This window comes from Bos indicus x Bos taurus, chromosome 9 (genome assembly GCF_003369695.1).
Source record: "Bos indicus x Bos taurus breed Angus x Brahman F1 hybrid chromosome 9, Bos_hybrid_MaternalHap_v2.0, whole genome shotgun sequence".
NCBI classification, from domain to species: domain Eukaryota; kingdom Metazoa; phylum Chordata; class Mammalia; order Artiodactyla; family Bovidae; genus Bos; species Bos indicus x Bos taurus.
The window spans coordinates 76,660,850-76,681,466 of record NC_040084.1 but is presented as its reverse complement, the minus strand read 5'-3'; the positions used below and the strand labels follow the sequence as shown (position 1 = coordinate 76,681,466).

General features: G+C 39.3%; 2 protein-coding genes across 22 annotated transcripts in view; one reads left to right on the top strand and one right to left on the bottom strand.

The window, feature by feature from the left end:
• The window catches only part of REPS1 (RALBP1 associated Eps domain containing 1), a 90,015-nt gene extending 87,715 nt beyond the window's left edge, over positions 1 to 2,300 (top strand). For all 6 annotated transcript variants that reach the window (XM_027551710.1, XM_027551709.1, XM_027551711.1 and 3 more), the window contains one exon: positions 2,029 to 2,300. In XM_027551710.1, coding sequence (XP_027407511.1) covers positions 2,029 to 2,097 — 69 coding nt within the window. In that variant the 3' untranslated portion in view covers positions 2,098 to 2,300. The remainder of the gene's footprint in view (positions 1 to 2,028) is intronic.
• A 1,573-nt stretch (positions 2,301 to 3,873) lies between these two features.
• Positions 3,874 to 20,617, bottom strand: part of ECT2L (epithelial cell transforming 2 like) — a 79,236-nt gene continuing 62,492 nt past the window's right edge. For 9 of the 16 annotated variants that reach the window (XM_027551690.1, XM_027551693.1, XM_027551692.1 and 6 more), the window contains 8 exons: positions 18,823 to 19,037; positions 17,760 to 17,907; positions 16,056 to 16,129; positions 15,800 to 15,956; positions 15,115 to 15,180; positions 11,130 to 11,218; positions 5,954 to 6,126; positions 3,874 to 4,644 (listed from right to left, as the gene is read on the bottom strand). In XM_027551690.1, coding sequence (XP_027407491.1) covers positions 4,517 to 4,644; positions 5,954 to 6,126; positions 11,130 to 11,218; positions 15,115 to 15,180; positions 15,800 to 15,956; positions 16,056 to 16,129; positions 17,760 to 17,907; positions 18,823 to 19,037 — 1,050 coding nt within the window. In that variant the 3' untranslated portion in view covers positions 3,874 to 4,516. Of the gene's footprint in view, positions 4,645 to 5,953; positions 6,127 to 8,465; positions 8,607 to 8,776; positions 10,640 to 11,129; positions 11,219 to 15,114; positions 15,181 to 15,799; positions 16,159 to 17,759; positions 17,908 to 18,822; positions 19,038 to 20,617 lie in introns of those variants that run through there. The other 7 variants (XM_027551695.1, XM_027551696.1, XM_027551698.1 and 4 more) reach the window with 7 other exon arrangements.

Below are 20,617 nucleotides of genomic sequence, written 5' to 3'. Positions count from 1 at the left end.
CTTATCCTACATGTATGTAAAGCATATTCCTAAAATGTTCAGTCCTGAATGTTCATTGGAAGGACTGATGCTGAAGCTGAAACTCCAATACTTTGGCCACCTGATGCAAAGAATTGACTCATTTGAAAAGACCCTGATGCTGGGAAAGATTGAAGGCAGGAGGAGAAGGGGAAAACAGAAGACCAGATGGTTGAATGGCATCACTGACTCAATGGACATGAATTTGAGTAAACTCTGGTAGTTGGCGATTGACAGGGAGACCTGGCGTGCTGCAGTCCATAGGGTCGCAAAGAGTTGGACATGACTGGGCTACTGAACTGAACTGAAAATGTTCGTTAACTTTCATAATGAAACCCAAGAGTAGAAATGTTGTGACTTCTGCTACCTCTAGGATCATATATGTGGCTGTCTATACACTAATTCTACAATGATTCGAGTATTGTAAATTTATCCTTTTATCAAAACAACTAAGATTCTGTGAAAATGACAGGTCTAAAGAAGAGGGATGGGGGCAATTTAGATCATCTCTAAAACAGAAAAGACAAACCTTAAATAGAAATGGTGCTCAGGGCCAGCGTGTACTTCTGTCATCTGTGCTTGAGAGGATGAGTTTGTTTTCTTGCTTACTACTAACCATGATTTTTTTGAATCCCTATACATAGAAACCAGCAAGCAGAATCATGTATGATTCATCAACATTATTAGGCATTCACATCTTATAAACCAGTGGTTCTCAAACCTTAATTGTATACACTTAGGAAGGGGTCACATGTTAAAATGAAAATTTTGATTCATGTCCAGTATGGAGAGGGACCTGAGACTTCTGCAATTTTTAATAAGCTTCCAGGTGAAGGAGATGCTCCTGGACAGTTGACTCCATTTTGAGTAGCAAGGTTGTAAACCATAAAGATGAGGAAGGAGTCCATGGAAATGTAAAATGAATACAGAATATTCTGTATTCTGTTCATATTCCTTTTCTAGCATTTATTAAATTGTCCGTATCTATGGCACATTTGTGTCTCTGTCCTACTAACCTGAACTCACTGAGGCTAAGTCATAATCATCCCCATTTACAGTGACCATGTAATACATTGTTCAAACCAGAGTACTTTGAAGAGAAAAGGATATGTTAATGTATAGGCCAGGACATCAGAGATAAACTGAGATTGTCCTGGATAGATTTATAACCATCATGTCTCTGTCCTCAAAACTTCACACATGTTGGGCATTTGATAAATATACGTTAAAGGAATAATATTCTTGTATAACTCTTCAGTTAAAGAAGATATTCATAGCTGTTCTATGACTTGTGAATTTGGTCCATTGTAAAGGAAGAATGTAAAACTAAATGACAAGCTTGCTAGTAGCATACCTTGAGGTGAAAGTTTTGTTAATGCATGTTTTTCTGAAGAACTACGAAAAACCATAGAAACATGTATATGGAAGCTGGTTTTAAAAATCACTTTTCTCATTATCCTCTGAGAAAATGTGGTACCAGATAGGAGGTAATTCTGGTTAAAACAAGAGAAAAAGAAAAAAAGGATATGGCTTCATAAGAAGTTGCTGACTGAAAAGACTGCCCCAAATCGACAGTCATTAGAAATTTTGATTATAAAATACATTTATTCATTGTGAAACGGAATCTCAAAATGAGGTGCAGGAGTTGTTATGACCAGAGGTAATCACCAGGGGAAAGAATCTTTGTTAATCAGCGTATCTGCAGTTACTGCAAGGGGTGGGCTTCGTGCAAAATTCACGCATTAATAGCCACCATCTGCAAATACTGGCTTTTCTAATAATGAAGGAAAAAAACATTCGATTACCCTGATTTTAAGTAATGAGAAAAAAAGATTTTAATTAAGATTGTGTTTTAATGCATGCACCTATAAAGAAACTGTTTCTAAAAGGAACAGCTGTCCCTTCATCTTCTTAAGGAACGGAAATTGTTTTATTGATGCAGAGCTGCTGTTAGATGTGCCTTCATTTTTGTATATGTTGAAACATAACTTGTCTTTCCATCTTTTTCAGGATGTTCTTGAGGAGCGAATTTCCCTGGAAGTTCAACTGGAACAGCTTCGACCATTCTCTCACCTATAAGCCAATTGCCGTTAACTGTGAACATACCCATTTTTAAGCGGTTTTGGGTTCAAAGCCAATTTGGAGACCCAGACATTCAGCTCACTGCTTAATTCAACATTAAATTTTATGATTCTGTTTTGCCCTATATGTTCACCATTGTATTTAAGTATCTTTTATTTTTTAATTTCAACAATAAAAGGGTCAGGATGACTTTTTCTGGAGGGTGTATTGTGTTTGTTGGCACAACCCCCCTCCCCCCGTGTTATCTCATAACTTTGGTGCATTATACTTAGTGGCCAAAACCTCACACTGCTTGGATTTACACAGTGGGCTTCTCATTTAACACCTTAAGCACAAACTCAAATATTTTCAAAAGGAGACTAAATAAACTGTCAATTTGTCTTTTAGGCTTAATACTTAAAGAATCCAACAATCTTTAAAATGCGTTTCCTATTTGATTTTTAATTTGAAAGAACTGTATTGGATAAGGCATACTTTAACCATAAGCTCTGCTGTAATCAACATTCTTCAAGAGTCTCATGGCACTTTCAAGCTTTTCACATCAGCTTAGAGGGCAGATTTTATGTTTTCCTTACGAACGTTTGATCAGGATCACCTGTGACTTAAACTTTGTTGTGTGTGAGATTTTAATTCCTCGGCAGTCCTGTAAAATTAGGAAATAACTAAAGATAGGCATTTTTAAATTGTCTGCTAGAAGCAAAGGGAAAGTGTTGACGCTGCAAGCCACAAAAGTACTGTCCAGCTGCAGACGTCACTTTTTGCATGATTTATGCACTAAACTCGCAATTATAAGCTTATGTTCATCAGTCTCTAGAAGTGTTTTCAAGTAACATGTTTTAGAACTTCTGAGGATCTTAATTATTCACTATTATAATAAACGAAAATTCCTTAAGATTCCTAGTTATCTTTAGCTCTGTTGTTACTCTTTCTTTTGCCATGTTTTTGTTGTTTAGTCCCTCAGTCATGTCCAGCTATTTGTGACCCCATGGACTGTAGCTTGTCAGGCCCCTCTGTCCATGAGACTCTCCAGGCAAGAATACTAGAGTGGGTTACCATTTCTACTCCATTCTTTTGCTATAGAGAGAGACTTTTCCTGTTAACAAAGAGTTTCTAAAGTATGTCCTATTCAGGATAATGTAGTGTCTCGGGATTTGTTTTGTATTCTATGGTATTTCCATTTTGATCACATTTGTGAATTTACATTTATTGCTGACTAAGAGCAGGCATTCCTTTAATGTTTTATTCTATCTGACATAGATGTTGAGCTGCATGGTTTTATCATAATCAGAAGTGTGATTTTACACTAATTAAAAACATTTTAACTTTTGTACTTTTTTTTAAGAATTAGAAGGAATTTGTATTTTTGTTATAGAAAAAAGAAAATGTTTAAAATAGCCTACTTCACAATCCTAGACTGTACTAGTAGATTTCATTTCCTTAAAGGAGAATTTGAAGCAAAGAGGAAACTGACAGCCAAAAGCTTCCAAGATTAATACAATGTTATCTACCATTAATTGAGTAAAACTATTACTACTGCATATATCAGCCAAAGTTTCAAAGTAGCTAACCAGGTTATAGCTTCAGTTTATTAAATAATTAAAGCTTTAAGGGCCCAGAAAACTACTCAATACCTATTTTTATTTTTTTATGTTTTAAATAGAATTGTCTTAATTTCTTCAGTTTTTACTCAGCTAATTTCCATTACAGGCAAGTTTCGTTTTTGTTTTTTGTACCCCCTCACCCTCTACCAAACGGCCTTCTAATTTAGCAATGTAACAAATTTTTAAACCATTTTATTTGGAAGGTCTAAGAATTTAATTTTGCAACAAAAGAACACTTAAGAATTACAGAAAATTTTAGTGCTTTATAGTGGTATGTTTTTAATGCTCTCTGTAGAAATACATTCATATTTTGGATATATGTGACCAGTTTTTTAGTAAAGTACTGTTTAGATTTCTTATACATATTTTTAAAATCCATAACTATTTCATGGAAATGTTAAAAGATGTTGATAAATCACCAGCAGATTAAGACATTTCTCTAGACTGATCATTTAAGAAATACTTTTCATTATGACTTTATTTTTCATTAGATCAGAAAACAAATCTTTAAATACTCAATATCCTTATTCAGTCTTAGGTTTTGTCAGTCAGATTAAATAATAATGTCCATGAAAAACAACTATCAAAAGAAGTGGTTCAGATTTTTATATTCAAATTTTTCTTATCCATTTCACATAATTGAGCATAGATGATAAAGTTTAAAAGTTAGGAGTAACTTTATGCGTCCCCCTAGTTCATCCACCGATCATCCATGATGAACCATTATTCTGCTTCTTACTGAATCTTCTGGAACAGAAAACAATATGTTGTCTTTGTCAGGGCAGATTGGCACCCCTGGTGTTTGAAGTCCAGACTCACTTTTCCATACTACTTTTGATGGCATTTTGGAGTACAGACAACCATAGAAATTTATCATCTTCAACTTCTGTTGCACAAATCCATTCATGTTTTGGACCTTGAAGAATAAATGCATTCTTGATAACTGTAAAAATATTGGAAGTACATAAATTAATTTTTGTAGGTAACAGTCAAAAGGAAAAAATGTTTTAAAATTCAAGAGTTGATCAAATCATCTTGAAGACTTTTTGGAAATTAAAGTCTCAAACACAAATCCAGTTTAGAATATAACTTCCTAAATTACTGAATAATTCAAATATAGTCTAAAATAAACTTGTCTTTATAATTGTTTAATTATAATTAGCAATTATTTTTAAAGTAATAGATGATATGATATTCTTTAATTTCAGAAGGAACTGGGACCGGTAAAGGTCTTTACAAGAGTTACTGTAGATAAGAGATGCTGAGAGCTGGACCTTAACCACCCTGGTATGAGCACCAGGATAGAAAGAAGCCAACGACGACTTAGCTGAATGCCCACTTTTAGCTCACATTATGATGTTCTGACATAGAGCACAGCTGATTAAGGGGAGATGGAAGGAGACATGTCATGCACATTATGGATAATTAACCCTGAGTTTGAAAATATTTATTTCTCAATAGGTGAAAATATTTATTCCCACATTTAGTGTTCAGTTTCTCTCAGATTTTAAATGAAGCCAAAGCTAATGGAAAGCAGCTCTTTTTAGATTAGTTCCTTCTCTGAGATCTTGGTTCTAGCTTTACCCATAAGTCCTACCTTCACGTGCAGTGAAAAATATTGGAACAAAAGGTGTTACATTCAGATTGTCTGGCCTAACAGAAATATAGGAAAAGAGATACAGATCTTTTGAAGATTGGGAAGTAGAGTGTAAGATAAAAACTAAAAGGTACAGTAGGTTTAAGTAGGATTTCTTTTTGTAACGATTATTTCTTTTGAGATTATGAGTTAAATGTTTTGTTACTAAACATCATTTGCAAATACATCCTTTAGAGAACTTGTAAATGCAAATTTACGGAAAAAAGTACAGTCAAATCTGCAATAATCACTTAGTCCTAGTATAATGGAAAAGTAATAGATAAAAATTGTAACATCTACAAGCAATAGAAGTTAAAATAGTGGTTAAGAACTCCAGCTTCGCTGGCAATAATACAGGGTTATGTCTCCCTTTGTGTCTTTGGAAAGCTGTTTTCCTAATGTGTAGAGTATGTGTCTGAAGATGCCAGCATTCCTTTCTTTTGCTATTTCAAAGGTAAAGGAAAGTTTACATTAATGAGATCCTAAAAACACTTGGGAAATTATTTGCAAATGCAAATTCCAGTTCTCTTCCTGCTTTCCTATTTTAATAGCTAATGAGTTTTATATAATACAGCTTCTTAAAGGTGTGATCTCTTTGGAGGAAGAGAATACATACATTTGGAATCTGGTATGTCTTCTATGATTAACCTATGAAGTGCCACTGATGCAATGAATTGGTAGGTTGATTTTGAAGTCCTTTCAAATGGAGTATGAGATGTACCCCGACTAGAAACGAGCAGTGCATCGTTGAAGAGGAAAAGACTGAGATCACAGGTATGTTCATAGAGCCTGGTTTAAAAAAGAGAAAGAGCAGTTTAGTTTTACGTACGCATACATATGTGCTTTGTTACACACTTCACCATCTTTACCTTGATAAGCTCATCATCAGGGTCTTTCCCCACCTCAGACCTTTGGACTGACTTTTTGAAGTTCTCTGTATTATTTTCTCCTGGTGTGAGTAGTCCCTCTGTCTGTCAGACCAGTCATGTGGGTGGGCCTCAGGGTTCCTGGTGGAATGATTTGATCTTATCCATTGGACAGTATCCAATCGATGCAGGGAAAAATGAACACTGAATTTTCCCAGTGTTACAACACAAGTCAGGTTAAAGCTGTGTTGGTATTTTGTGTTTGATGTACTTAGACAATCTGCGGGGAATGTTTTCATGTAGTTTGGTTTCATCTTTAAGGATAACTGGTTGGGTTAGAGAGAAGCACAAGAATCAGTAAGGTGTGCAGTGTCTTAAGTAGAAAGCAGGGAAAAGAAAAGCATTTACTAAGTAGGAAACAGAATTTTCTAATACAGTTGGAGAGAAATGGATGAAAAGTTGGATTTAAGTAGCTCTTCAGTTCTACTGAGGTTGCTACCATGGTCATTGGTAGGCATTTTTTGATCCCCAACCTCCATCTAGTATCCTCTGTGGTTGTCTGCTGATGGAGTCAGATCACAGTGTTTAGCAGATTTCACTGTGCTCTGGTGTGGGTTATCAAATGATGTACTAGGGAGGAACTTGGGAGAGCCTCACCCATGCCCCCAATCTCTGTCCAGACCCAGGAATGGCCAAGTGCAGCAAGCTTGTTACTTTGATGGAGGATAGCCCCCCAAAAATATTTTTCTCCTAGAAGCATCAAGAAGCCCTCAAGAAGTTACTCTAAGCAAGCAACTCAGTTGACTGGTTTATTCAGAGGAATTCTCTTAGTTTTTATTGCCATCATCTGTGTTTAATTTTTAAATTGGTGAGTTAGATCCAGATAAAGTCGTTCAGAAGTGATGCAGTTATATCAGCATATACTGTCGGTTGTTTCCGTGCACTGCTCTTTGGTTTCACTTTTTTGGCTCACTCCTCCCTTCACTTATGTTACCCACATTACCAAACAGTATATACTCTTTACTTTCTTTTTTAACCCATTCAAGTAGTCACTCACATATGTACCTATGTATGCATCTATTTACAGGTAGGTTGTTTTAAGTATTATTCCAGGCTCTTTTCTTGCTTTTCTCAGCAATAGAAATCGAGTTCTTTTTAATGACCAAATAATAGCATGGATGGACCATCATTTTTCTAACTCTTCCCTCACTTAGTGGGCATTTCTTTGCAGGCTCAGGTCTCTTTCTTCCCTCCCTCATTTCCTTTGTTTTTTCTTTATTGCCACTGTGAGCAATGTTTGAAAAAACCAGTTCCTTACGTACAAACAGACTCCTTACATTTCTGTCAGATAGGGTTCCCAAGGGTAGGATTGATTGACCAAATGGTATATATATATATATTTTAACCAAAGCCTGACAGGTTGTTTTCCATAAAAGCTACTGTAATTCACATTTAGAATCCACTCTGTATTATAATGGCTCTGACTTGTACAAACTTTACTGTGCATCTGAATTACCCAGAGATTTTCATTGAAATGCAAATTCAGTAGAGCTAGACTAGCCTGAGATTCTGTGTTTCTAACAGCTCCCTGGTGGTGATGATTCGCCAACCACACTTGAGAGTACTTAAGTCGTGTATTAATTACAGCTGTGCCCATGAGGTGGGCAAAAGACTAGACTGGGAGAGCGAGTGGTTTAAACATTTTAAGGAGTGCTTTGCTTCAGGTTCAGCTCTTGGGAGAGTGTTGGGGGTACAGGTCATGTTAGGTGTGTGGAGAGATAGAAATGCACTGGTCATCCAACCCCTGGAGCCACCTTCCTTTTTCACACATTTCCTTCCCATATCTGTGGTTATGATTTAGGCTGGAAGGAGAGGGATGCTTCATATTTACTGGCAGTTTGAAAGAAATAATGTTCCAGATTAAGTTGATAGGTTATTCTGAGAATAAGGGAGCAAATAGAAATAGGGATGAGGGAAAGGGGGAAGCAAGAAAGGGGGTGCATTTAGATCAGTATGTGGTGAGCTGTATGTGCTGAGTGGCCACCCTAGGCGAAAGAATTCCACCCATGTTTGTGACCCTTCTTTGGCAATATTTTTACTCTTATTACTGATAAGAATCATATCATTTGAGAAAAATGTTTAAAAGCTGTAATAAAACTTTGCCTTTCTATCTAAATGGCCAGGGAATGTGCCTACCAGGGTGCTTTGAAGATGAAGCTTTGAAAGGAGTGTTTGCTTTGGTAAACAGATGTTTGATTTTTCCCTTTGGAAGGGATAGCGTTGAAAGTAAGTTAAATGAAGGCGAATTCTAATAGCGTGACCCACTTGGGCTGGGTGGGTGGATGGCCCAGAGGAGAAGGAGCAGGCACGTTTATTGAACTTGGAGTTGAGGCCACTTGTAACCTGAGGACGTGAGCAGGGAAAGATAAATGCACAAAGAGGTTTTTATTATTATGAAAGTGCTATTTAAAATACATATAAATGAATTTTACCTAGGAAAAAGCTTTCCAAAAGCCATTTATACTCACCAAGAGCTTCAACAAGTTTCATCCAAAGACAAAAAACACCAGAACCCTTTTTTAAAAACCTTTATTATTCTACATATGTAAAAACAAATAATTTTGCCTTTCACATTGACATAATGGAACAACTGAAATGGAAACTCTGGATCCTACTCAAGTTTCAGAATACTGCTGCTGCTCGGATTCAGAAGAACCAACTCCACGGGTAGAGTGTTTTCCTTGAACCTGGACAGGATTTCTTTGCTTTTTCACAAATAGACTCAATGACTCCACCAAACATAGTTTAAATTCTTAACACCATTCTAGAAGTGTTTTGTCATTATTTAATCACTATTAATACGTTAGCCAGATCAAGAAACAAAGTACCCAACTTCCATAAATACATAAAACTTTAAAAGTAATTTGCAGAGCATAAACTTTGGCATGAACAGATAACAGTACGTCATTGGTTCTGTGAGCTAAGTGTTAGTCACTCAGTTGTGTCCGACTGCAACGCCATGGACAGTAGCCTGCCAGTATCCTCTGTCCATGGGATTTTCCAGGCAGGAATACTGGAGTGGGTAGCCATTCCATTCTCCAGGGTATCTTCCCAACCCAGGGATTGAATATGGGTCTCCAGCATTGCAAGCAGATTCTTTACTGTCTGATTCATGAGGGAAGCCTCTGTGAGCTGACCTAAGTCAAAACTGTTTATCACCTTGTCCTCATCATCCACATTCTGACTAGTGGATTATAGTGGCTTTTGGCAGTTGCCAGGATAAAAGTCAATTCAGAGCCAGAGTCCTGCGTCCCTGAGAAGTCTGGGTATTTCTCTTCCCCCAGTGCCCAGTTTCCTGGTCAATGACTATAGGTCCCTTTGGGTAAGCTAAAAGCAAAGGTAACAATATACATACTCTGTAGTTTAGTAATGTTTGTCCTCAAGAGGACTCAGGGTCTGAGCAGTGGATGGCCCTGTTTGGTGATCTAAAGCCGTGCCTCTATTCACCGGCCTTAGAGGCTCCACTTTGCACCTGGTGACACCCCATTAGAAGGAGAACAAAAGTAAACAAAATGCTTAAAAAATCAGCAAGTTTAAAGTCACACATGAAAATGTCAAAGTTCCAAGGTGCATAAAAGCGTAATCCAAAACTATGTGGGTTATATCTACAGAGGGACACATGCCTCCAGTTTTCTAGCTCTAAAATGACTCTCCCCAGAGCAAATTCCGTCAGTCAGAAACATGGACGTAGATAAAGAAAGATAAAGGAAGAGTGTCTGAGAATGAACATATGAAGGTAAAATTAATTCTAATAATAAAAAACTGGAATAATCCCTAGCATGTGTCCTACTACACTGTGTTTAGAATTGCTGACTTGATATCTAGTTCCTTCTCTTGTAGCTCATTTCTATTGCTCCTGACCAAAAACAACAAAATGAGAAAACAAAAACACTGTGACAGTGAGAAGTGACACAGTTGTGTGATTTGATTTTCATTTAAGGGACTGGTTTATTCCAACCTCTCCTCCATCCCAAATCCTGTCCTGGCCTTTGGGAAACATTCAGTGAAATATTCACTGAAATAACAGGTAATCTGATTTTCATTTCTTTTATTGGAATTAATTCCTCTGCATTTGGTTGCTGTTTGTGGAGCTACCATCTTTGCCATTAATACTGAAAACATAGATTTCAAATAGTTTTCTAAAGCAAGAATTTAAAAACAATGGCCCCACTCCTTGCTTTTTGTAAATAAAGTTTTATTGGAACACAGCTACACATGTATTGTTTATGAAGATCATATTAATCATTATGTATTGTATTTATGTAGCTGCTTTTGTGCTACAATGGCAAAGTTAGTTGCCACAGATATCATTTGGCAAGAAAGACCTAGAATACTTACCATCTAACCCTTTACGGAAAAGTTTGCCCATCCTTGTTCTAAAGGAGAAAAGGAAATGTTAGCACCTTCGCATCACAATAGTTTTTACACTACTGTGAGCACTGTGCAAACCAGACATGTGAGACCTCAGTACAATGGTGGTCCTACGGTGAGACCTTTGGAGCGCTGACCTCAGTAACTAACTGCAGATAATTAACTGGTCTTCTCTTTCTTAGAGTTGAGCAGATCATCCATGTGATATCTCACATCAGCTCTCCTCTCAGTAGGAAAGTGACCAAACCAGAAATCCCATGTCTCGAGTTAGTGGCCCAGGCAGTGACAGTTGGGTTTCTTCCATTCTATGAAGGAGCTGCCTGGAATCTGAGTAAGGTGATAAACACCTTACATCGTCTCAGAGGGGTGTATACGTAACTTTTCAGATCAACACAAAGATTTATTGTATATTTACAATATGACAAACATTGTACTGGATTCTGGGTACAAAATAATTAAGACACACTCATAGCCATAGGATAGTTGAATGTTTACCTTAAATAGAAACTTATGTCCTCATCACAGCAGTGAAGTTGGGCCACATCTTGAACCCTAATCAAATATCTGTTTGCTTCTGATAGAGTCTATGAAATAAAAAGAATTTGAAATTATATATATTTTTTATAAAATAAGTCTCATTACTGAATAATCATATCCCAAAAGATGTAAGTGTTGAATAGAACTCAGTTCAATTATGAAAAAAGCATTGTTTTTAAAACTATACTTGAGGGAGTTGTCTAATTTTTAAAACTATTGAAATTATTTTTTTTATTATAAATTCTTTCCTACTACCAAAAATAAAGTGGGGATGTGGGTGAGTCAGGAGGGATCTATCAAGAAATGTTACAAATTAAGATGTCAGGCTCCTTTACTGATCCAGCCATGGAGATGATCACTTGGGGCATATAGTGATCCAGAGATAAAGTTCTGTGGACTCTGTGAGTCCCAAGATTTTTGGATTTTCTGTAATCCAGTCAATCCCATTACTCTTCCCCTTTCAAAATGTGCAGATCTAAATTAGGCCAAAACAACTGCATTTTGCTTCCTCAATTTGGCCAAATAAAAACACAATCGATTAATACTTTCAGTTCAGTTCAGTTGCTCAGTCGTGTCCGACTCTTTGCGACCCCATGAATCGCAGCACGCCAGGCCTCCCTGTCCATCACCAACTCCCGGAGTTCACTCAGACTCATGTCCATCGAGTCAGTGATGCCACCCAGCCATCTCATCCTCTGTCGTCCCCTTCTCCTCCTGCCCCCAATCCCTCCCAGCATCAGAGTCTTTTCCAATGAGTCAACTCTTCGCGTGAGGTGGCCAAAGTACTGGAGTTTCAGCTTTAGCATCATTCCTTCCAAAGAAATCCCAGGGCTGATCTCCTTCAGAATGGACTGGTTGGATCTCCTTGCAGTCCAAGGGACTCTCAAGAGTCTTCTCCAACACCACAGTTCAAAAGCATCAATTCTTCAGCCTTCAGCCTTCTTCACAGTCCAACTCTCACATCCATACATGACCACAGGAAAAACCATAGCCTTGACTAGACAGACCTTTGTTGGCAAAGTAATGTCTCTGCTTTTTAATATGCTATCTAGGTTGGTCATAACTTTCCTTCCAAGGAGTAAGCGTCTTTTAATTTCATGGCTGCAGTCACCATCTGCAGTGATTTTGGAGCCCAAAAAAATAAAGTCTGACACTGTTTCAACTGTTAACCCATCTATTTGCCATGAAGTGATGGGACCAGATGCCATGATCTTCGTTTTCTGAATGTTGAGCTTTAAGCCAACTTTTTTGCTCTCCACTTGCACTTTCATCAAGAGGCTTTTTAGTTCCTCTTTACTTTCTGCCATAAGGGTGGTGTCATCTGCATATCTGAGGTTATTGATATTTCTCCTGGCAATCTTGATTCCAGCTTGTGCTTCTTCCAGTCCAGCGTTTCTCATGATGTACTCTGCATAATTCACATATTAAACTCCTGCTATATGCTGAACACTAGAAGACACTAGTTCATACCTGATGGAGCTCCCAATCTTGTGGATAAAGGACTGTAAGAATGTGTGACTGGGAGGTTCAGGGTGTTAAGAATACCTAGGAAGGGGCAACTCACACCTGGAGATGTTGGGGGAAACTTTTCAAGGCAGATGATACTTGAACTGGATCTTTAAAGTACGAATAGGAGTTTATCCAGTGGAGCAGAAAAAGAAGGCAATTTCTGAGAGGGAAGAGCATGAGCAAAACACAAATGTGTAAGGAGAGGCTGACATTATTAGAGAATTATGAGTATGTCTGTGTGGTTTGATAATCCAAAGAATAGCAAGGAGAGATAGGAAAGCCTTCCTCAGTGATCAATGCAAAGAAATAGAGGAAAACAATAGAATGGGAAAGACTAGCGATCTCTTCAAGAAAATTAGAGATACCAAGGGAACATTTCATGTAAAGATGGGCTCAATTAAGGACAGAAATGGTATGGACCTAACAAGCAGAAGATATTAAGAAGAGGTGGCAAGAATACACAGAAGATCTGTACAAAAAAGATCTTCACAACCCAGAATGATCACAATGGTGTGATCATTCACCTAGAGCCAAACATCCTGGAATGTGAAGTCAAGTGGGCCTTAGGAACAAAGCTAGTGGAGGGGATGGAATTCCAGTTGAGCTATTTCAAATCTTGAAAGACGATGCTGTGAGAGTGCTGCACTCAATATGCCAGCAAATTTGGAAAACTCAGCAGTGGCCACAGGACTGGAAAAGGTCAGTTTTCATTCCAATCTCAAAGAAAGGCAATGTCAAAGAATGCTCAAACTACCACACAATTGCACTCATCTCACACGCTAGTAAAGTAATGCTCAAAATTCTCCAAGCCAGGCTTCAGCAATACGTGAACCGTGAACTTCCAGATGTTCAAGCTGGTTTTAGAAAAGGCAGAGGAACCAGAGATCAAATTGCCAACATCCGCTGGATCATCAAAAAAGCAAGAGAGTTCCAGAAAAACATTTATTTCTGCTTTATTGACTATGCCAAAGCCTTTGACTGTGTGGATCACAACAAACTGTGGAAAATTCTGAAAGAGATGGGCATACCAGACCACCTGACCTGCCTCTTGAGAAACCTGTATGCAGGTCAGGAAGCAATAGTTAGAACTGGACATGGAACAACAGACTGGTTCCAAATAGGAAAAGGAGTACATCAAGGCTACATATTGTCACCCTGCTTATTTAACTTATATGCAGAGTACATCATGAGAAATGCTGGGCTGGAGGAAGCACAAGTTGGAATCAAGATTGCCGGGAGAAATATCGATAATATGCAGACACCACCACCCTTATGGCAGAAAGTGAAGAAGAACTAAAGAGCCTCTTGATGAAAGTGAAAGTGGAGAGTGAAAAAGTTGGCTTAAAGCTCAACATTCAGAAAACTAAGATCATGGCATCCAGTCCCATCACTTCATGGCAAATAGATGGGTTAACAGTGGAAACAGTGGCTGACTTTATTTTTCTGGGCTCCAAAATCACTGCAGATGGTGACTGCAGCCATGAAATTAAAAGACGCTTACTCCTTGGAAGGAAAGTTATGACCAACCTAGACAGCATATTAAAAAGCAGAGACATTACTTTGCCAACAAATGTCCATCTAGTCAAGGCTATGGTTTTTCCAGTGGTCATATATGGATGTGAGAGTTGGACTGTGAAGAAAGCTGAGTGCCGAAGAATTGATGCTTTTGAACTGTGGTGTTGGAGAAGACTCTTGAGAGTCCCTTGGACTGCAAGGAGATAGAACCCGTTCATCCTTAAGGAGATCAGTCCTGGGTGTTCACTGGAGGGCCTGATTTTGAAGCTGAAACTCCAATACTTTGGCCACCTGATGCGAAGAGCTGACTCATTGGAAAAGACCCTGATGCTGGGAAAGATTGAGGGCAGGAGGAGAAGGGGACAACAGAGGTTGAGATGGTTGGATGGCATCACCAACTGGATGGACATGGGTTTGGGTGGGCTCCAGGAGTTGGTGATGGACAGGGAGGCCTGGCGTGTAGCAGTTCATGGGGTCACAAAGAGTCAGACACAACTGAGCAACTGAACTGAAAGGCAGTGAGAAGGAAAGTAGAATGAGTCAGACGATATTCCATAGGTAACAGATAACCAGTAGAGGACTTCCAGGATTTTTACAGATGTCCTCAGTGGGCAGAATCCTGCGCCACATATTATATGCAGGGAAATAGAAAACAATAAAGACATGGCCCCATTCCTCAAAGGGGGTCATGAGGTGTGTAGTACCAAGCAAGGTGCTAAGACTACAGAGAAATCACGGGATGGGGTCAAGCCCACTTGTGCCTCTTCTCATCTAGCATCCTTGCAGATAACAAGGATGTGGAATATGAGAGCTTGGCAGCACCTGGCACACAACAGGCACTCAATAGATGTTAGCTGAATCAGAATCACTATTTCTCCTTTTTGAGCATGAGATGTAGCAAGTGCGTTAGAATACGTACAGGGCAACCCCAGATGAGTCTCTGGATGTCTAACAGGTGATCTTTCATACTGATGTTCCGCTTCATCTAGAAAAGAAAGTGAGTTTAGGCAAACTGAAATTGTAATGTTTTTATACATATAAATAGGTTAAAATATGTTATGGCACTTGATAACGTTGTGGTATTTTCATAAACTATCATAAGAATCTCAATTTCCTGTACCCAGTGTTTTAAAACAAAGAGGCAAGTGGCAAGACTCTGTTCAAAAAGTTTTTTTCTGGGTGTACTGTGTTATTGTTTCCATTCAGCCCAGACTCCTGGGCTGTGTGCCCATCACAGTGACATGTTCAGAATGGTAGTCCTATACTCCAAGATGATCAAATCTTGCAGAGAATAATTGTGATTGCTGTACTTTCTTAGGCAGGAAAGTTGATTAATACATTAAGAAGTACTTTCAGAAACAAAGGTTTGCTCTTTTTTTTTTAATCTGTATAAGTGTACTTAAAGAGATATCTGAAAACATTATTTGGTTTAGAATAAAGGCCCTCAGTGCTCAATATCACTGAATACAATGATTTAGCATTAAAAGGATGAAAAAGTTTGACGAGAACCCCAAGAGGCTAAGGGATTTCAGAATCTTTGAGTCAGAGTACCACAAAAGCATCATAACATTTTTAAAGGACACAGACTCTTCCCAGCAACCAACCTGATCTATGTAGCCTTTGTAATTTTTGATTTGGTCAATTGCAATGGTCAAGTTTCCACGGTCAATATGTTCCACAGGAGTGTGAAGCCTCAGAGCATAGAGAAGATGAATATATTCTTCAAACCTCCGGGATGGGTACAAAAGCAGCTCTGGAAGACTGTAGAAGGCACAGAGAGAAGGGAGCTCTGGTCCCTTTCTGAGGCCACAGAACACCAGTCCTTGGGGTGACCTAGCTGTGCTCTCCCTCAGAGCTTACCTCAGCATTTTGGTAACAATGGTCTTATCATGCCTCTTCAGGAAAGCTCGGAAGGCTGGTATCATTTCTCTGCACTAAAGACGTGAGTTATATTGTCAAAATTCTGTAAGACAGTTGTGAAGTGTTGTTTCTATTCTACCAGACAAGCATAATCTGTGAAGTGCTCAAAGCAAAAGGGCAACACCTACACCTGATCACAGTATTAATACTATAGGTGCTTCCTGATATCCTAAGTATACTGTATTAATTATACCATAAATTAACCCTAGTCATTGGACTTAATCAGTATAGAAAAATGAAAATGGACTTTGCATGCAGGTAAGCCTGGATTAGAATTCTAATTTAATTTTATCTAATTCTGTGTGACTTTGTCAAGCTTACTTAGCTCCTCTGAGCCTCAGTTTTCTCATGGATGTCATAGCTAACTCTTGGTGAGGGGCTGGGGAGGGGGCGGAAATCCTATCCATAGAGTGCCTGCCACACAGTAAGTGTTAAGTGTAGGGATTGGTGTGTAATTCTGCTGTTAAGCATGTTTTCCACAATAACATGAAGGTGCTCCTTTGTACTTAAAATCTGTTTTAAAATGCATTATTCATCACCATTACAGTCCCCAGGAAGTCACCGCATTTTTCTCAGATGCCAGTAATTCTAATTTCTAGAAATCAAATAGTCACTGATTTCAATAATATTAATAGCTAACATTTACTGAGTACTTACTTATATGTATCCCCATGCTAGTGAAATAGACACATTATTATCCATAACTATAAAATTGCTGGCACCAATCTGCTATGATAACATGTGATGCTTTGCTCCGATTCTCGTCCTAAAGGTCAGTTCTATGACACTGCTTTATTCATGCAACTTTCACATAATCGAGTTGCGCAGCAGAGCTTAAACTCCCCGGGTGGAGCAGGAAGAAGACGACAAAGGGAGATGTCTGAGGTCAGGAAGTGTTCAGAGACCTCCCAGCCCCAGGCCTTCACTTCAGGGCCTCAGGGCAGACAGGTGGGCAGGGCCACAGCGGGCACAGGGAGAGGGCACCACTATGTCCCAAGGTGCCCCTCCTGCTGCCTTTTTGATGCAAACCGAGGAGGGGAAAGAGTATCTTATTGTCATCAGAAGAGATCCTAATGAGAGCACCAAGGGGCACAGATGAGAGCTGCATCGTCCTGCTCAGACTACATACACATTGTCGCAACAAAGACAACTGTTTAAAACGCACTTGCTGAGGAATTCAAAACAAAGGAATTCCTTGTTTTATCGTGAGATTTCACACATTGAGTGCCATTATTCCACACATGATTATGAATTCCTTTTCTCCATGAGAGAGCTGGACTCACCACACGGGCTGTAGAGGCAGTGTCAAAGCAGGTTCACAGTTTTGCTTCTGCCTAATTGTGAACTATCTTCCTATAACCAAGCCCCAGGGTAACTGGTGCAGGTGGGAGTCTGGAAATTTGCATGAGGACTAGTTCAGTCCCACAACCAAGTCCTAGGCACTGCCGGGTCAAGCACTATGCCAGCCCCTAGTGATCGAAACTAAGTCAGTCAGTGCCCTCATCCTCAAAGAGCTCCCGGTAAACCAGAGGAGGAGATCCGGAAGCCAAGGATAGAAAAGTCTTTCCTACGAATTCTAGTCCTTCTAGTCCTCGAAAGTTCAGAAGGTCTAATAAATGCCTGGATGGTCCCTCCATCTGTTACCTTCTCAATAGTTTTTAGAACCACAGGGTAATTGTTGAAGAAATTGGTATATGTGTTCAACTGGCTTCCAAACTTTATGAATATTTCTCCCACACAGTGAGCGGGGCCCCATTCCTGTAGTCTGTCTCTCAGGTCATCTAGAAACCGCCTGGAACATGAGAAAAGCATGGCTGTGAAATATTGACCAACGACAGCCTATAAACTTATAAAATATAAATGTGTACTCAGTCATTTAGGGTGGGACTTTTGTCAGATCCTTTCGCCTTGACACAGAGCTGGAAAGGGAGGAAGTAGGTTGACTTGGGGGCTGACTCAGGATCCCAAGGTGGCCTGGAGAGTCTGCCCTGACTGTTCCCTCTCCCCTTTGCCTGGGGACAGTTTCTTACAGTCCTCAGAGGAGGGTGCTCAACTCACTTCAATGGCTGAATGCCATCACCACCACTAAGCCCATTTCCCTTGGATCAAAGGTTATTCTTCAGCCATCAGGGAATTTCAAAACTGGAAGCACACTAGTTCCTTTTATAGAATCTGGGGTCCCCGAAGCTAAGGAAATTGTTCTAAGTTATCTAAAGAGTTACTGGCAGAGAAACACAAGCTCAGTTTGTCTTATGCAAATGATCAATTTTCTCTCTCAACCCTTCCATATACATATACTGTTATTAAACTAATCCCCAGCCTCTGGTTCTCTAAGCAAAGTGTTCTAGTGACTTAGTCCCATTACAGCCTCCTGTTCCTCTCCCACTGATCAGCCAAACACTGATGACTATGAATAGCTCCCCTTCCCATTGTCTTTTGCATAAATAGCATAATGAATATAGAAACCCCAGGCACTGAACCTCCACTCCTTGACCTATAGCTCTGAGTCCAGGCAGAAATACACCCCAGGAATCATCACTACTGTTTGCAGCCCAGTGTCAAGAATCATCTCTCTTCTGTGAGGTGATCAGGCAGTGTCTCCAAGAAGGGCAGAGAATGACTGAGCCTCTGTATAACTTTTTGAAACAAGTGTGTGTTCCTCCCATACCACAATGAATATTTCAAAATATAGCTATTCAGAGTTTACCTGTTGAGACATAAGATCTGCAGAATATCAGAGAACATGATCTGGATGTTTGCAGCACTCAGAATGGCTCTGTTTGATGACAGTGCCGCTCTCAGTGGCCTCACATAAACATCTCTCACAATTTCCAGCATCTGCACATATTTTCTCTCGCTCTGTAAGAGTTCCCTGACGACTCTGGTTCGCTTTTCGGCTGAATCCAGCTGGAGTTTTCTCTCCTGTGGAAAAGCATTAAGAACTCAGAAGGAAAGTGTAATTACTCATTTCAGGCTTCCATCATCCAAAGGCCTGACAGTCAAAGGAGACAGAGAAATGAAAGTATTGAGCAGTCAGGAGGTCACTCTGAGGGTACCTTTCTGATTCGTGATATGCAGGGCTGAAGGGAAACTTGATAAAGGAATATGGAGGACTCTGCTTGACCCCATCATCAAACTGTCCCTTACACTGGCCAGCCTGATGCCATAGATGAGATGGGTCTTGGATTCTTGAATCTTGAGAAGGTACAGGTTGAGAATTTACTTTGATCCATCTATGCATCCAAATAGATATCTAGTGTCATGTGCTAGGTGTTGGCTTCTACAATGATGCTAAGGCAGAATTCTGCCCTTACAGAGGTGATGGTGAGAAAGCCTTTGGGTTGTGCATTGTTTTCCTTTTTTTTTTTTTTCCCCCAGTAGCGTTTTATTGATTATCATGTAGACAAGACTGAAATGAGCTAGACCTCTCGTTATCAAATAATTCAATAGTTATTTCCCGCTATGTATTATGAAATACCAAAATCATGCTCTTCTTTCTGTGTTTAGGAAAAACTACTATCTCTCCTGGGTAGTTAGGTTTCCCAATGTTCTATGCTTTCTATATATCAAAGTTCTGTTTTAGCAATCCTGAGGGAAAAGCCATGCACTGGTGTTAAGAAATCCCACACCCTGATATTGAGTGCTATGTTTATGACTGGAGAAATTAATTTTCCTTACTGGAATTAGGATTCTTTCCCTTCTATTTATACTTTTGAAGTTGTAAAATTAGTATTTTTACAATAGAAAACAATCACAATATTCAAATTTAAAAAATCTAATAGCCTTGTATTTGTACCTAGGACGATTAAAACTCTTAGAACACAATTTCCTCTTTCCCCTCCAGCCCCACACTGCTCCAAATAAAATAAGACAATACTAATGTTTAATGTCATGTGATCTGCACCTGAAATGTCAACCATAATTTCATGATCTAAAATTAAAATGTGAAAATAATTTAAGAATCAGAACACTCATTCTGTTTGAGATACTATAAACACTGTTCTTGGTTAGTTTTAATCTTTCAAACACATGCCTATTGTATATAAAGCCTATTTCAGTTCAGTTCAGTCACTCAGTTGTGTCCGACTCTTTGCGACCCCATGAATCGCAGCACGCCAGGCCTCCCTGTCCATCACCAACTCCCGGAGTTCACTCAGATTCACGTCCATCAAAGTCAGTGATGCCATCCAGCCATCTCATCCTCTGTCATCCCCTTCTCCTCCTGCCCCCAATCCCTCCCAGCATCAAGGTCTTTTCCAATGAGTCAACTCTTCGCATGAGGTGGCCAAAATACTGGACTTTAAGCTTTAGCGTCAGTCCTTCCAATGAATACCCAGGGCTGGTCTCCTTTAGAATGGACTGGTTGGATCTCCTTGCAGTCCAAGGGACTCTCAAGAGTCTTCTCCAGCACCACAGTTCAAAAGCATCAATTCTTCGGCTCTCAGCCTTCTTCACAGTCCAACTCTCACATCCATACCATGACCACTGGAAAAATCATAGCC